The sequence below is a fragment of the Trichechus manatus genome, unplaced genomic scaffold, assembly GCF_000243295.1.
Source record: "Trichechus manatus latirostris isolate Lorelei unplaced genomic scaffold, TriManLat1.0 scaffold00026, whole genome shotgun sequence".
Taxonomy (NCBI): domain Eukaryota; kingdom Metazoa; phylum Chordata; class Mammalia; order Sirenia; family Trichechidae; genus Trichechus; species Trichechus manatus.
This window is the reverse complement of record NW_004443962.1, coordinates 22,360,718-22,377,891: the sequence shown is the minus strand read 5'-3', so window position 1 is coordinate 22,377,891 and position 17,174 is coordinate 22,360,718. Positions and strand designations below refer to the sequence as shown.

At 42.2% G+C, this 17,174-nt stretch overlaps 1 protein-coding gene across 1 annotated transcript in view; it reads left to right on the top strand.

Annotated features, from left to right (window-relative positions):
* Positions 1-16,325, top strand: part of CUNH3orf52 (chromosome unknown C3orf52 homolog) — a 47,578-nt gene extending 31,253 nt beyond the window's left edge. Inside the window, exons 4-5 of the mRNA XM_023728706.1 lie at positions 12,051-12,121; positions 15,948-16,325. Coding sequence (XP_023584474.1) covers positions 12,051-12,121; positions 15,948-16,146 — 270 coding nt within the window. The 3' untranslated portion in view covers positions 16,147-16,325. The remainder of the gene's footprint in view (positions 1-12,050; positions 12,122-15,947) is intronic.
* Positions 16,326-17,174: the final 849 nt, after the last annotated feature.

The following is a 17,174-nucleotide window of genomic DNA, read 5'->3' as shown; positions in this document are numbered from 1 at the left end:
TTTGAACACACCCAGAGACACCTCAGAAGAATGACCTGGTGATCCGCTTCGAAAAGTTCACAACTTTGAAAACTGTATGGAACGCAGTTCTACTCTGCACACATGGGGTCGCCACGGGTTGGAATTGGCTCAAAGGCAACTGGTTTGGTTTTATTTATTTATTTATTTATTTTGGTTCCTACAGAAGCTCCTGAAGGAGGCAATTCTGTCTAGATCACCCCGGAGTCAGTTTCTGGGTACTCAAGTACAGGGCCTTTGATTGCTGCTTTTAACACAGGGGTTTGTACCCTGGATGATTGCTCTGAATCCTCTTCCTCCTTCTCTTCCTTATTTATGTCTTATCTGCAGTTCCCTTTTCCTCATTTCCTTCCACCCACTTCTCAGGGCAAGTTGCTGAGTGAATAGCCCATTGCTACTTTCCTTGTGTTTGCTTTTGCATTTGTTGAGCAGAAATGAAATAAGTTAGCATCCACATGCATTATCTGTTACAAACGGGACTCTCAGTATGTCAAAAAGAACAGGGATGTTTATTATTCACCTTAGAGCCATATCTCTTGCAAAAAAGCCAGACATGATCAGAGTCTCCAGGTATTTTTATTTTGTCACTGTGCATTGGCAAGAGAATGGGGACTGGCAGTGGTACCTGGGGCGAATACTATGCTTCCTTGAGCTGGTTCCTTTTCTGAAAAATGGAATTAGCTGTACTTTCCCTGTGTACCTCACAGATGCAAATGAATTTGCATATAAAGAACTTTGAAAAAGTTTTAAAAAATTATCTGATTCACAGATGATAAAAGGCACAGTGAGGTGCAAAGATTTCTGTCCCTTGCTCCCCAGCCAAATATGCTCAGGAGCAAAAATGAGGAATGTAGAGATATTACTGTTTAATTGTCAGGTCAAGAGCCCCTTTCTTTCACTTAGACCAATTTCCAGAAGTTTCTGGATATGGAAGTTGTCATAGATTGAATTATGTCCCCCCAAAAATGTGTAGGTCATGATTCCCAGTATTGTATGATTGTGTAATCTTATGTGATTTCCTTATGTGTTTTAAACTCTATCACTATGATGAGATTATACGTGATTTCCTTATGTGTTGTAAACTCTATCACTATGATGAGTTTATACTGATGTGGTATACAAGATTGGACAGTGTCTTAATCCCATCTCTTCTGAGATATAAAAGAGAGAAGCGAGCAGAGACACACGGGAACCTCACACCACCAAGAAAGCAGTGTCGGGAGAAGAGAGTGTCCTTTGAACCTGAGGTTCCTGCGCTGAGATGCTCCCAGACCAAGGGAAGACTGATGTATCACAAGGATCTTCCTCCAGAGTCGACAGAGAGAGAAAGCCTTCTCCTGGAGTTGACGCCCTAAATTTGGACTTGTAGCCTACTGGACTGTAAGAGAATAAACTTCTCTTTGTTGAAGCCATCCACTTGTAGTATTTCTGTTATAGTAGCACTAGATGACTAAGACAGAATTTGGTACCAAGAGAGAGGTGCTGCTCTAACAGATACCTAAAATGTGGAAGCAGTTTTGAAACTGTGAATGAATAGAGGAGCAGCAGTGGCAGACGACCAGCAGCAGCAGAGAACCTGCAACAGCAGAGAAGTGGCAACAGCAGAGAACCAGCAGCAGCAGAACCAGGAGACCAGCACGAGATGGCACTGGAACCAACCCACAGAGCAAGAAAGCTGAGTGCCTGTGCGCAGGAGCCTTCCTGGTGGAGTCGGGTATCTCCAGGCACTTATGAGGGGAGCTACAGGGCTTTAGAACATCTGCTCCAGCAGGACAGATGCGGGCATGAGGCCTGAGGGCTGAGAGGCCACAGGAAGCAGAAGCTGAAAAGACAAAGAACACAAGAAGCAGAGCTGCCTCAGTCTCAAAAGATATGTCCATGATGTGGGTTTCAAAGGGTGGAGCCAGGGCCTCTGGAGTTTCTAAGGGTGGAGTTGTCACTCCAGTGGACTAGGAGAATGGTGCACCTAAAGCTGAGGGAACAGAGTTTCTGTCCCAGTGGGCCTGGAAAGCAGAGCTGAAGCCCAGGGCCAAGGGGGCTCCACTCAGAATCCGGAGACTGTGGCCAATAGCTAGAGTCTGGAGGGCAGGGCCATTGCGTAAATTGTCTCAGAGAACAGAAGATTATTTGCAAAGCCTTGAGGGCTAATGTAATGTATTCTGCTGACTTGCTTAGTGTCTGTTATCCCTTCTTTCCCTCCAGTTTCTCCCATTTGTAAAGGAAATGTCTAGCTTGTGCCTGTTCTGCCATTGTACCTTTGGAAGCAGATAACTTGTATTCTAAATTTCACAGATGAAGAGGAATTTCTGGATTTTGGACTTGGAGTTGATTTAAGACTTTTGCTACGATATGATGGGATGAATATGTTTTCCATGTTGCAAGGATGTGATTTTTTGGGGGCCAAAGGGTGGAATGTCATGGATTGAATTATGTCCCCCCAAAAATGTGTAGGTCATGATTCCCAAGTATTGTATGATTGTGTAGTCTGATGTGATTTCCTTATGCATTGTAAATTCTATCACTATGATGAGGTTATATGTGATCTCCTTATGTGTTGTAAACTGTAGCATTATGATGGGGTTATACTGATGAGGTGTACAAGATTTGATAGTGTCTTAATCCAATCTCTTTTGAGATATAAAAGAGAGAAGTGAGCAGAGACACACAGGAACTTCACACCACCAAGAAAGCAGTGTCAGGAGCAGAGAGTGTCCTTTGGACCTGAGGTTCCTGCGCTGAGATGCTCCCAGACCAAGAGAAGACTGATGTATCAAAAGGACCTTCCTCCAGAGTCGACAGAGAGAGAAATCCTTTTCCTGGAGTTGATGCCCTGAATTTGGACTTGTAGCCTACCGGATTGTAAGACAATAAACTTCTCTTTGTTGAAGCCATCCACTTGTGGTATTTCTGTTATAGTAGCACTAGATGACTAAGACAGAAGGTAAATGGGAAGGAGTACTGAAAAATTCAACCATTTCAGGAGGTAGCATATGATCAAGAACCAATGTATGAAAAGAAGAAGTCCAAGCTGCACTGGAAGCACTGGTGAAAAACAAAGCTCCAGGCATCGAGAGAATACCAGTTGAGATGTTTCAGCAAAGGGATGCAGCTCTGGAGATGCTCACTCATCTATGCCAAGAAATTTGGAAGACAGCTACTTGGCAGACAGACTGGAAGAGATCCATATTTGTGGCCATTCCAAAGAAAGGTGATCTAATGGAATGCGGAAATTATCAAAACAGTATCATTAATATCACATGCAAGTGAAATTTTGCTGAAGATCATTGAAAAATTATTGAAGTAGTACATCAACAGAGAAATCCCAGAAATTCAAGCCAGATTCAGAAAAGAACATGGAACGAGGGATATCATTGCTGATGTCAGATGGATCTTGGCTGAAGGCTGGGAATACCAGAAAGATGTTTACCTGTGCTTTACTGACTATGCAAAGACATTCAGCTGTGTGGATCATAACAAGTTATGAATAACATTCGTAAAGAATGGGAATTCTAGAACACTTAATTGTGCTCATGAGGAACCTGTACATAGCCCAAGAGAGACTATATGAAGAAAGTAGTGGCTTCAGGATTGGAGGAAGATTTATTAACAACCTACCATATGCAGATGACACAACCTTGCTTGCTGAAAGTGAAGAGGACTTGAAGCACTTACTGATGAAGATCAAAGACTACAGCCTTCAGTATGGATTACACCTCAACATAAAGAAAACAAAAACCCTCCCAACTGAATCAATAAGCAACATCATGATAAATGGAGAAAAGATTGACGTTGTCAAGGATTTCAGTTTACGTGGATCCACAATCAATGCCAATGGAAGCAGCAGTCAGGAAATCAAACAACGTATTGCATTGTGCAAATCTGCTGCAAAAGACCTCTTTAACGTGTTCAAAAGCAAAGGACTAAGGTGTTCCTGACCAAAGCCATGATATCTTCAGTCCCCTCATATGTGTGCAAAAGCTGGACAATGAATAAGGAAGGCGGAGGAAGAATTGATGCCTTCAAATTATGGTGTTGGTGAAGAATATTGAATATACTGTGGACTGCCAGAAGAACAAACAATTCTATCTTGGAAGTACAGCCAGAATGCTCCTTAGAAGCGAGGGTGGCAAAACTTCGTCTCATGTACTTTGGAAATGTAATTAGGAAGGACCAGTCCCTGGAGAAGGATATCATTCTTGGTAAAGTAGAGGGTAAGTGAAAAAGATGAAGATCCTCAGTGAGATGGATTGACACAGTGGCTGCAACAATGGACTCACAAACATAACAACAATTGTGAGGATGGCACAGGACCAGGCAGTGTTTCCTTCTGTTGTACACAGGGTCACTATGAGTCAGAACTGATACGATGGCACCTAACAACAACAACTGGAAAATTATGCCCTTTTCCTTGCTTTGTTGTCTTGCTTTCCTAAACACGGTTTCTCTAACCCCTTTCATTTCTCACTGCCAGATTTTTCTTCTCTTCTGCTTGGAAGCATTACTCTGTTTACGTCAAGCCATTAGCTATGCAGTATAATACCTCATCTCTTCCTTGATTCAGGAGTTAATGATGACACTGCTGATCACCTAGTGAAGTCATCTCCCTTACTCTGAAAGCTGGTTTCTAATCTACCACTGTGTCAGACTCTGGTAATCAGTTCCCTGGGCTCCTAGCTCAGTTTGCAGTCAGCCCCCTAGGCACAGGGTGGAGATACCAAAGCAAGGGATGAGAAGCCTCCACCCCACCGCCCCGTCTCATCTTCCTCGGGCCCAAAGTGGACAGCATGATGAATAGCTCCCAAATACGTAAATACGTCCTAATTACATCAAGGACCCATACCACTGAAAAGAATCTTAGAACAGATCCTACAGATCATCTAGCACACTGCTCCATCACAGCATTATTTATGTTTTTCTTTTTATTTTCTTTTGTGTATTTTTTTCTGTTCTCTCCTTGTGGTACTTCTGTTAGGTGGATGTAGGATTTCTTATACTGATCCACTCGGATTTTAACTTGCCTTTCATTATTTTTTTGTATTTCCTTTGTTTTGCTCAACATTTTGGCAGATTCCCTTTATTTTATTTTCCAGTCCTTTTACTACATGTAAAAATTTATTTTGCAACCATATTTTTATTTTCCAGTAACCCTTTCTTGTTTTCTGATTTTTTCCTTTTTCTATAGAAGCCTCTTTTGTTTCTGTTTTAATGACGGTTGGTTCACATTTGTTGAGCACCAGTGTTGTGTCCCAGGTTGATATGAGTAAGATACTCTAGCCAGTTCTACCTAGGGAGATGAGGGCTCTCCCCAGGTAGACATATATGCTGTGTTGTGAATTAAATAAATAAGGTCCCTTGCAATGCCTGGTACCTGGTGTGTACTTGGTTTACATTAGGACATTCTCTCCCTCCTGCTTCCAGTTAATTAAGTTAGCTTAATACCTTTGCTAAGATAGAGCCGAACTTTTCATTTGTCACTACTCTGTGCCATTAGAAAAATGAGCAAACTGTCCAAGACTATTGCAAGTCATATGTCAATAGCTTTAGACTTCTTCTCTTTCATAGTTTGTGCTTTTTTTTTTTTAAATTCAGGCGTATTGAGGCATAATTTGTATACAGTAAAATTCACCCTTCTTTGTATGTAGTTTGGTGAGTTTTGAGAAATGTATACAGTTATATAGAACTACCACCACAGTTGAACTATGGAATAGTTTCATCATTCCAAAAAGTTTCCTTGTGACCCTTCTCAAATCTTTCCTCTTGACTATTGGATTTCTTCAAGTGTTTAATGATCAACCCCATAGGTCACTGTTGTGGGTTTACCCTGCCGTTAGTGGATCTCTTTCTCTAGTGAGTGTCAGGGCCGAGCGGGGCTGACCCTGAGCTCTGTGAACGTGCTGGGATGTGCTGACTGGAGGGCTTTGCCTGAGCTCCAACTCAACATCTCTAATTGCTTTGATACAAGGGTATAGGAATGGGGTGGGAGACGCTATCTGGACCAGCTACTCCATATATAGTCCTTTTTGTTTTTTTATTGTGCTTTAGATGAAAGTTTACAGAGCAAATTAGTTTCTCATTAAACAGTTAATACGCAAATTGTTTTGTGACATTGGTTGCCAACCCTGCGATGTGTCAACACTCTCCCCTTCACCACCCCAGGTTCCCTGTTTCCGTTTGTCCTGTTTTCCTGTCCCTTCCTGCCTTCTCTTTGCTTTTGGACTGGTGTGCCCGTTAGTCTCGTATACATGATTGAACTATGAAGCATGTTCCTCACGTATGTTATTGTTGGCCCTATAAGCCTGTCTAATCTTTGGCTGAAGGGTGATCCTCAGGAGTGACTTCAGTACTGAGTTAAAAGGATGTCCAGGGGCCATACTCTCGGGGTTTCTCTAGTCTCTGTCAGATCAACAAGCCTGTTTTTTTTTTTTTCTTTTTGTGAATTCAAATTTTGTTCTACATTTTTCTCCCGCTCTGTCCAGGACCTTCTGTTGTGATCCCTGCCGGAGTAGTCAGTGGTGTTAACTGGGCACCATCTAGTTGTTCTGGACTCAGTCTGGTGGAGTTTGTGGTATTGTGGTCCGTTAGCCCTTCAGACTAATCTTTCCTTTGATTTTCTTTGGTTTTCTTCATTCTCCTTTGCTCCAGCAGGGATAGGACCAGTAGAAGTATCTTAGATGGCCTATCACAGGCTTTTAAGACCCCAGACACTACTCACCATAGTTAGATGTAGAACATTTTCTTTATAGGCTATATTATGTCAATTGAGCTAGATGTCCCCTGAAACCATGGTCCCCAGCCCTCAGCCCAGAAACTCGGTCCCTCAGGGCATTTGGATGTATCTGTGAAGCTTCTATGACTTTGCCCTGGTCAAGTTGTGCTGACTTCCCCAGTATTGTGTACTGTTTTACCCTTCACCAAAGTTATTACTTGTCTACTATCTAGTTAGTATTTTTCCCTCTCTACCCCTCCCCTCCTTTGTAAACCATCAAAGATTGTTTCTTTCTGTGTGTAAACCTTTTCCTGAGTTTTTATACTAGTGGTCTCATACAGTATCTGTCCTTTTGTGATTGACTTATTTCGCTCAGCATCATGCCCTCCAGATTCATGCATGTTGTGAGATGCTTCACAGATTCATCATTGTTCTTTATCATTGTGTAGTATTCCATTGTGTGTATGTACCATAGTTTGTTTATCCATTCATCTGTTGATGGGCACTTAAGTTGTTTCTGTCTTTTTGCTATTGTGAATAATGCTGCAACAAACATGGGTGTGCATATGTCTATTCGTGTGACAGCTATTATTTCTCTAGGATATATTCCTAGGAGTGGGATAGCTGGATCGTATGGTATTTCTATTTCTAGCTTTTTAAAGGAAACACCATATCATTTTCCAAAATGGCTGTACCATTTTGCATTCCCACTAGCAGTGCATAAGAGTTCCAATCTCCCTGCAACTTGTCCAGCATTTGTTATTGTCTGTTTTTTTGATTCGTGCCAGTAATGTTGAGATAAGATGGTATCTCATTGCAGTTTTGATCTGCATTTCTCTAATGTCTCGTGATCACGAGAATTTCCTCACGTGTCTGTTAGCCACCTGAATGTTTTCTTTGGTGAAGTGTCTGTTCATATCCTTTGCCCATTTTTTAACTGGATTGTCTTTTTTGTAGAGGTGTTGGATTTTCCTATAGATTTTAGAGATTAGACCTTTGTCGGATTCATCGTAGCCAAATTTTTTTCCCAGTCTGTAGGTTCTCTTTTTGTGAAGTCTTTTGATGAGTATAAGTGTTTAATTTTTAGAAGATCCTAGTTATCTAGCTTATCTTCTGATGTTTGTATATTGTTAGTTATGGTTTGCATCCTGTTTATGCTGTATACTAGGACCCCTACTTTGGACCATATTTTTTCTTCCATGATCCTTATAGTTTTTGGTTTTATATTAGGTCTTTGATCCATTTTGAATTAATTTTTGTGTATGGTGTGAGGTATGGGTCCTGTTTCATTTTTTTTTAAAGATGGACATCCAGTTTTGCCACCACCATTTGTTGAAAAGATTGCCTTTTCCCCAGTTGAGGGACTTTGGGTCTTTATCAAAGATCAGATGGCTGTAGGTAGATAGATTTACATCTGTGTTCTCGATTCTGTTCCATTGGTCAATGTGTCTGTCATTGTACCAGTACCAGGCGGTTTTGACTACTGTATCTGTATAGTAGGTTCTGAGGTCAGGTAGTGCGAGGCCTCCTACTTTGTTCTTCTTCAATAATGCTTTACTTCTCCGGGGACTCTTTCCTTTCCATATAAAGTTTATGATTAGTTTTTCCATCTAGTTAAAGAATGCTGTGGTATTTGGATCAGAATTGCACTGTAATTGTAGATTGTTTTGAGTAGAATTGACATTTTCACAATGTTGAGTCTGCCTATCCATGAGTATTGTATGTTTTTGCATTTATCTAGGTCTCTGTTGGTTTCTTGCAGTAGTGTTTTGTAGTTTTCTTTGTGTAAGTCTTTTACATCCCTGATTAGATTTATTCCTAAGTATTTTATTTTTTTAGGGGCTCTGTCATAGCATTAATTAATCAGCTAACTTTAAAATTTTCCTGAGAGTCCACTATGTGCAAAGCACAGTACTAGGCCTTTAAAATAAATAAAGGAAGGAAAGGAGGGAGAGAGGAAGGACAGACATGATTCTTGCCATAATAAACTCAATCTAAAAGAAAGAGACATTATTATTATTATTGTTATTGGTTAGTGCTTTAAAAAGTTCCGCTCTATAGCATCCTCAGTCTCCTCTCTGCCATTCTGAGTAGACTGTGAAAGCCACTTTCCTAACCCTGGAGTTTTCTATGTGAGTATTGGCCTGGTCTGTTGGCAACATTCTTTTCTCTGGGGCTCAAGAACTACAATAACTGGGTAATTTTTTTTTTCACAAAGTTCTTATCCTTTCGTATTTCTTTCTTCCTTGATCTTCAGAAGGAGACACTTTCCTTCATTGCTTCATCCTCACTGGATAGTGTGGTAAAATGTGATGAAGCTAGGTTTTGGTGTGCATAAGGCCGGGGTTGGGGATGCAGTGGTGGTTCAGTGGTAGAATTCTCACCTTCCATGTGGGAGACCCATGTTCGATTTCTGCCCAGTGCATCTCATGTGCAGCTACCACCTCTCTGTCAGTGGAGGCTTGTGTGTTGTTATGATGCTGAACAGGATTCACTGGAGCTTTCAGACTAAGACTAGAAGAAAGGCCTGGTGATCTACTTCCAAACATCAGCCAATGAAAACTCTGTGGATCACAGAGGTCCAATTCACCACAATTTATGGGGATAGCGCAGTACTGGGTATTTTGTCCCACTGTGTGTAGGGTTGCCATCAGTTGGGGGCTGACTTGACAGCAGCTAACAAGAAGAAGACCTGGTATCGAATTTTGACTTCACCAGTTGCTAGCCGAGTGACCTTGGGCAGATTCTTTAACCTCTCTGAACCTCATTTTCTTTATCAGTAAAAAGGGGAAAGATATCAATGCCTGTTCTGTCAGGTTCTTGTAAAGACTATAACAGTAAAGACAAGATTGCAGAAGGACAGATGGTAAGTGCTCTAATTCTCTCTGCGCACCTTTGAGAGATTAGAATGTCAGCCAGCTGAATTAAGTACGGGTGTATTGCTGGAAGTGCGGCTTCCTTTGGAATTGGTTGGGAGACAAGCTGGGCAGAACTCCTCTCAGGCACTTCCATTTTTGGTACGTCCTCCTGCTTGCTACTGGATACAGTAATGGAGTGCTAAGCAGCAATAGCTGCTGTTGGGCACCCCTGTCTCAACACAAGGGTACCTGTGGATGCCAGAGAAATTTCTAGAACAACGTCAGGGCCAAGGCTTTAGGCTGGGGCAAGAGTGGGTCTGGTGGTACTCTCAGATGCCTTGCCATGGCCCCCTCAGCCGCAGAGCTGAGCCCCTGCTGATGTAACCACATTGCTGCACTGTCCTCCTGATTAATGCTAGAGCCCATCTGCTGGAGAACAAGGAATGTAACCTTCAAATGTAAATTAAAAAAAACAATGTAAATGAGTTCCTGGAGTACTCCTAGTTTAGGGTTCACATCTCTGAAACACGATGAAAAGACTAATCAGACCTGAGGGAAGATATTTGTAACATAAAACTCATGGCTAGTACCGAGAATATAAAGCTACCTCAGAAAAATAAGAAAAAGACAGAGAACCCAGGAGAAAAAAAGGAAACTAATGGGCAATTCAGAGTGAGAAATCCCAAAGAATTAATAAACACATGAAAACATGCTCAACATCACTGGTACACAAGATAGTGCAAATTAGAATGACCCAAAACACCATTTTCTACCTATCAGATTGGCAAAAATTTTCATATCTGATAATAGTAGGTGCTGACAAGGTTATAGGAAAGAGAGTACTTATACATTGCTGATGGAGTCCCTGGGTAGTGCAAATGGTTAACTCTTCCGTTGCTAACTGAATGGTTGCAGGTTCGAATCCATACAGAAGTGCCTTGGAAGAAAGGCCTGACAACCTAATTCTGAAAAACCAGCCACTGAAAACCTTGTGGTGCACAGTTCTACTCTGACACACATGGGGTTGCCATGAGCTGGAATCAACTCCATGGCAACTGGTTAGTTAGTTAGTTACGTTGCTGATAAAACCAACCAAACCTGTTGCCGTCGAGTTGATTCCAACTCATAGCGACCCAACTGGACAGAGCAGAACTGCCACGTAGTGTTTCCAAGGAGCGGCTCGTGGATTCGAACTGCCAACCTTTTGTATAGCAGCCAAGATCCTAACTACTGTGCTACCAGGGCTCCTACATTGCTGATAGGAAGGTAAAATGGAGAGCGATTTAGCAATATTTAGTTAAACTGTAGTTGACTAGACGGCAGCTGGTATTGGTAGTTAAGTTGAACATGCACCTACATTACCGTTGGACCCAACAATTCCATTTCTTGGTACATACCAGGGGAAAGCTCTTACATGTTGGAGAAGAGACGCACAGAGACATCCATGGATGATTACTTTAGCACAATTTGTAATAGAGAAAAACTGGAAACAAGTTACATGTTCATCAGTAGGGAAATGGGCAAGCTAGTATAGTCACATAATGAAATCTATATAGGAGTTAGATTGAATGAATTCCATCTAGATATACCAATATGGATAAATCTCAAATGCAATTTTGAAAGATAAAAAGCAAGGCATAGAAGATTGTGTACAATATGGTACCTTTTATTTGAATAAAAATATATGTTGCTATTTTTTGCATAAGTAGTAGATTTATAAAAGTGTGCGTGGAAAGTATACATACTGACTTCAGAATAATGGTTACTTCTAGGGAAGGGAGGGAAAGGAAATGGAGTAGTGTGCAGCAGTAGCTTTAACTTTATTCTGTTTCTTAAAGTAAAGAACTGAACTAACTATGGCAAACTGTGAAGGTATGAAATCTAGGTATGGGCACACAGACGTTATTATTATTTTAATGTTGGCATATTTCCTGCATAAAATAAAACCTCTGTATCTTTGCAATTGAAGGCCAGCTCCACTTTGTCCCTTGGTCCAGGGGAAAGTACTATACCTCTTGCTTAGCATGGCTGTTTCTCCTGATGACGGGAGGCTCTGGAGGAAGGAGAGAAGTGGCGTTTCTGCAATGACCCACCGGGCACTGAGTGGCCTGTGCTGCTAGTCCCCCACAGCCACTTTGGGGTATTCTTTTCTTCCAATGGTCCTTGGGGCCTGTGTGATCTCCAGCTGCTGACCAGTCTCACCATTAAGACCACAAAGTGTCCATGCAATGTATAGCATGTTGACAAACCCCAGCCTCATCACCTGGTCCCTACTGGATTCATTCACACGGGTGTTAACTTGAGTTGTGGTTTATGGTAGGCACTGTTTCTGGCCACACAGCCTCTGGATAAGTTAATTCCTGGCTGGAATGGAATCTCTTTGTCTAGGAGTAGTTTTGCTTTTAAAGGTAATATGCAGTCTGATCTGTCAGTAATGTGTGTGTCTGATCTGCTGCTGTTTGTTTTAGCTCACGGATGTGTACAGTTCATCGCCATCTCTGAGTCGCTATTTTACTTCGGTTGAAATAGCGGATTTCAGGTAAGAATACGGAGTGTTAATTTTAGTCTATTTCTCTGGAAAGAGACACCCTCACCATTTACATAGAATGACTTCCTGCATCTCAGAGCACTGAGGGCAGTGCCTCCGTTATCTAGAGCTGTTGTAACCAACACCACAAGTGGGTGGCTGTAACAAACAGAAATTTATTGTCTCATAGTCAGGAGGCTGGAAGTCTGAATTCAGGGCACTGGCTCTAGGGGAAGGCTTTCTCTCCCTGTCAGCTCTGGGGGAAGGTCCTTGTTGCTTGTTTCCTTGGCGATCTTCAGGTGGTGTGGCATCCACCTTCCCCCAGCTCTGCTTGCTTGCTTCTCTTTCCTAATCTGCTCTTTCTATATCTCAAAGGTGATTGGCTTAAAACACCCTACACTGATATGGCCTCTTAACAAAGGAAACCCATTCCCAAATGGGATTATACCCACAGGTCTAGGGGTTAGGATTTACAACACATGTTTTTTGGGGACACAGTCAATCCATAACAGGCACCACTAATAGAATCAGAGTGTCAGTGCTGGAAGGGTCTTTGGACACCAACTTGCTCAACTACTTTATTTTACAAAAGAGAAAAATGAGCCCCCCATTAATTATATGATTCAGCCCAGGTCACACAGAAGAGAGGAAAAGCCAATTTCAGCAAACCAACCCTTTTTAAATGGATGCTCAAATAAGCTAAGGGGAGAGAGAGAAGTAAATCTCAGATAATGATGTGATGTAAATGATATAATCCATTCACTGGCTTTCACTTTTGAGGAGCACAAGCAATACAGGAATACATTCTTCTCGTATATTATCAAAGATATAAAGATAGACTACAGGAAAAATCTACCTTCCCCCTCCCCTGCAACCCCCAACAATGTTTGTGCCAGTCAATTCCACACACATAATCTATTCCGTTCCCTTCTACAAAATTAACAGCCATCAACAATTTAGTATGATTTCTTCTGTACATGTATTTACTATATATTTTATATAAAATGGGGAGCCCCGGTGGTGCAGTGCTTAAGTGCTCAGCTGAAAGGTCAGCTGTTTGAACCCACCAGTAGCTACTCAGGAGAGGAGCAGTCTGCTTCTGTAAAGATTACAGCCTTGGAAACCGTAAGGGGCAGTTCTGCTCTGTCCTACAGTGTTGCTATCAGCTGGAATTGATGGCAATGGTTTTTTTGTTTGTTTGTTTTGTATATATTATACATGTATAGCAGATATACACACATATTTTTTCTTTTTTAATTTCCCCCTAATCTTTAATATTCTTGAGATGTAAATAAAAGGGTGTAGGTGTGTAGAGAAGACATTTTATTACTGTTTTGTATTATTAAGACTGTTGTAGGTGATTAGACGGGATTCACATGGCAACTCCTTATTGCCCACTGGTCCTGCACATCTCTGGTGTGTGACCGAACAGACCAAAGGCTATGTGATGCTGGGTTCCCCCCAGATCATACTTGTTGCCAACCACAGTGTCAGGAGACATGGGCAGGGGGCAGGTAAAATAGGCGGTAGCACCATGGGGTAGGACCAAGACAGGCTACCTTGGAAACAGCACTATGTCCTTCTTTATAGACCCCCCGAGCTTCATGTTGCTTTATGGTGACATCTTTTGACCTTGCTGATTTTAATCGTATAGCACTGGTATTAAAATGAGAGTAGAGAAGGGAGAAGTGCCTAAAATGATTAAATGATCAGATACAACATTCTTTTCTTTTCCATCTTGTAATTCAGAGACCTGGGCAGAGTTGAGAGAGGAAAGACCCTCGGAGCTTTAAGGGTCTGTCCAAGAATCCGGCCTTGGGTTGTGGACCTAGAGGAACTGGGATTGCACAGCATTGGGAAAACTCAGTCAGAAAACTGAGTAAAACGTGGCTAGAAATTGGCCAAGACTTAATGTTAGAGATGCTGTTTTTAAAAGTTATTTGAAAGAAAAACTCAGGCATTTTAGTATTTTGGATAAAGAAATTCTATCTGGAAAAGATTTTTGTTTCAGTTGAAAAAGTCCAGGAAGAGTTTCTAAAATGTTGAACTGAGAAACAAAAGCCATTGCCTCCAAAAGGTCCATCTGCTGCCACACATGGGCAAGGGACGGCCGAGTCCTTGGCATCCTCGAGTGGCACCCAGTCCAGCAGGAGCCTGGGAAAAGTGCCCTTTGGCTCATAGGCTGCCAGACCTGCTCCAGTGGTGGGCAGTGGAGACGCAGCCCACCAGTTCACTGCTTCCCTGAAAATCCCCCGTTACGTAAATCTGTTACGTAAATCCCCCGATGATCTGACAGGGCTGGAGGAGGCTGGGCTATCCAGGTGGATTATGCACCCTGCTCTTCTCATTTGGCTTCTGACCTGTCTCCTGAAAGACAGCTTCTGGGCCTCCTCATAAGCCCCGTCCGGGTCCTGGCCGTGGGAGCGCAGGCCAGTAAGGTGTTGCCCATCATTAGTGTTAATTAGAGGGTGGCGCACAGGGAACGAGTAAGGACACCTGTTAATTAGGGTAACCAGATTAGAATCTGAAAGTGCAGTTTTCAGCCAGGCTGCAGTACTTACAACTGGCATCCTTGAAACCGTGAGTTTCTCCAGAGTCCAGACAGTGCATTATTCATCTGAATCACAGGTTTTGGCACACTTCTTGGCCATTAAAAACAAACAAACCAAAATAAAGAAGAAACAGTTGCCGCCAAGTTGATTCCAACTCATGACCACCCCACATGTGTCACAGTAGAACTGTGCTCCACAGGGTTTTCAGTTGATGATTTTTCAGAAGTAGATTGCCAGGCTTTTCTTCCAAGGTACCTCTGAGTGGACTTGAACCTCCAACCTTTTGGTTAGCAGCTGAGCGCATTAACTCTTTGCACTGCCCAGGGATTTCTCTTGGCCCTGTGAGAGTTTCTTAATTGAACTGACAGCCACCTCAATGTGTGAATACTGGCCTAGGTGACCTTTGGCCACAAGGGGAGCTACTTGCCTGTCCACTGCAGGAGCAAAGTTATGTAAAACCTGCCCTGGGGTGATAGTCCCAGATGTGGCCACCTGTTAATTATTTTATTGCTGGTTCTTAATCTCGGCCACCTTGAACCAAAGTAATAGGATAACTGTGAAAAACCTAAATGTTGAAGAAGCATTTAACTCGCGAGATAAGCTACTAATTAAATGAGGGCAGCCGTATGATTATTTTTATTCTGGAAATGGGAAAGATAAGTTCTAGGGAGATGAAAACTTCATTTCCTTAGGCCACATTACTGTGAGTTACAGAGCTTGGTCTTCCTGCCTTAGGGGCCTCTGGAGCTGGAAATGGGACAGAAAATGTTCCAAACTTTGGGGACCAGGCAGGGAGGTATGATTTGTGGAGTTATGAGTTCTGGACACAGCGAAGGATGCTTTGGGGTCTTACCTTAAACATTTTTATAGGTGAAATAAAGTCCTGGTTAAGCTGAATAGCTCTGACACACACTTGTGGGGCAGGGAGAAGGGGCAGGGTGACAATATGGAGAAAGGAAGGTGTGAGGAGAAAAGGGCAGGTTTACCTGGCTTGCCCTAGGGATAAAAGGCAAAGGCTGGGTAGACAATGTGTGTGCCAAGCCTTGGGTCTTCCTTGGACAACAGCTAGGCCCCTTCTCGCCCTTGAATGTCTCTCCCAGTGGACCCCTGAGGGGTTCTGGGTGGAAGGAGGAGGCTAGGATGGGACTATGGGAGAGGATTCTTCTATTACGGCCCTCCCTGCTATGTTGTACTTGAAGAACATGCTGAACTAAAAAATCTTACAGCTCACACTGATTTCTCGTGTTGCTATGTATGGTTCACTGCCTGTTTGATTTACCTTTCAGTGGTGACAATGCCACAATAACTTACCACCTGCAATTTGGGGTTCCGTCGGAAGATGCCAATTTTATGAAGTACATGATGAGTGAAGAGTTGGTGCTGGGCCTTTTGCTACAGGATTTCCAGGATCAGAACATTTCCGGTTGTGACACTCTGGGGCTTGATCCAACGTCCTTCTCACTCTTTGGTAAGTCGAGCAAGTAAAGGAGACAGCTGTGACGATAAACAAGTGATCAGACTGGGCACCGAAAGTTTGGTTTGGCAACTTTGATAACTTGGTGCTGTGTCAAACCACTCATTCATTCGCTCGTCAGCACAGGTTTTTTGTGAGGTGATTTTTCAGGCTCTGCGGAGGTTACACAGCCTCTGCCCCCATGACCAGACAGAGTAGTTGGAGAATAAATCTTGGAAGAAATAATAAAAGTATAAAGTTGAGGATTGCTAAGTCTTTCCTTGTCGCAATTACCCACATTTTAAGACTTGTTCACAGTATCACTAGCAACCGTCAAAGAAACACTGTAGTTTTCACAAAAGAAGTGTAGAAGAATTTGAAATGAAGGGTATAGCTAAATTGTTGAAAAATTATCCCAAGAGGGATAACCTTTTTTTTTTTCTGTTGAAGGCCACTGAGTCCATTAAGAAATTGATGTTGTTTTGAGTGCCGTCCAGTTGATTAGGACTCATATCAACCCCATGTGACAGAGTAGAACTGCCCCATAGAGTTTTCTAAGCTGTCATGCCATAAATAACAGATCACCAGGTCTTTCTCCCACTGAGCCACTGGGTGGGTTCGAACTGCCAACCTTTCAGTTAGTAGCCAAGTGCTTAACCAGAGAGGGGCATAAAAAGGCACATTAATTAATTTCCTTAAAAGCTATAAAAATAGTTTATTCATCTACTCTTAAAATTCAGAACAGAACAAAAATTTATATATTTTTTTAATAAATATGGCAAACACTGCATTTGTCAGGTTCTGAGAATTTTAACACTTGGCACAAAACCTGGCAAAAAGGAAAGTGGGGCGGTGAAGTGACTTCAAGCCTTTGAAAAGTCCTTCCATTGCGTTTGTACTGAAGCTTTGTCCTTTACTTCTGATCTCTTCTCATTTTTCACTTCTGATTCCTCACTTGGAGGCGTATCAGCTCGTACTTAGCCCATGATGCCGGCAATCTTGGATATTTTATGTTCTCATCCACAATATATCAGAAGCATTCTCTGGTGTGTTAGTGGTG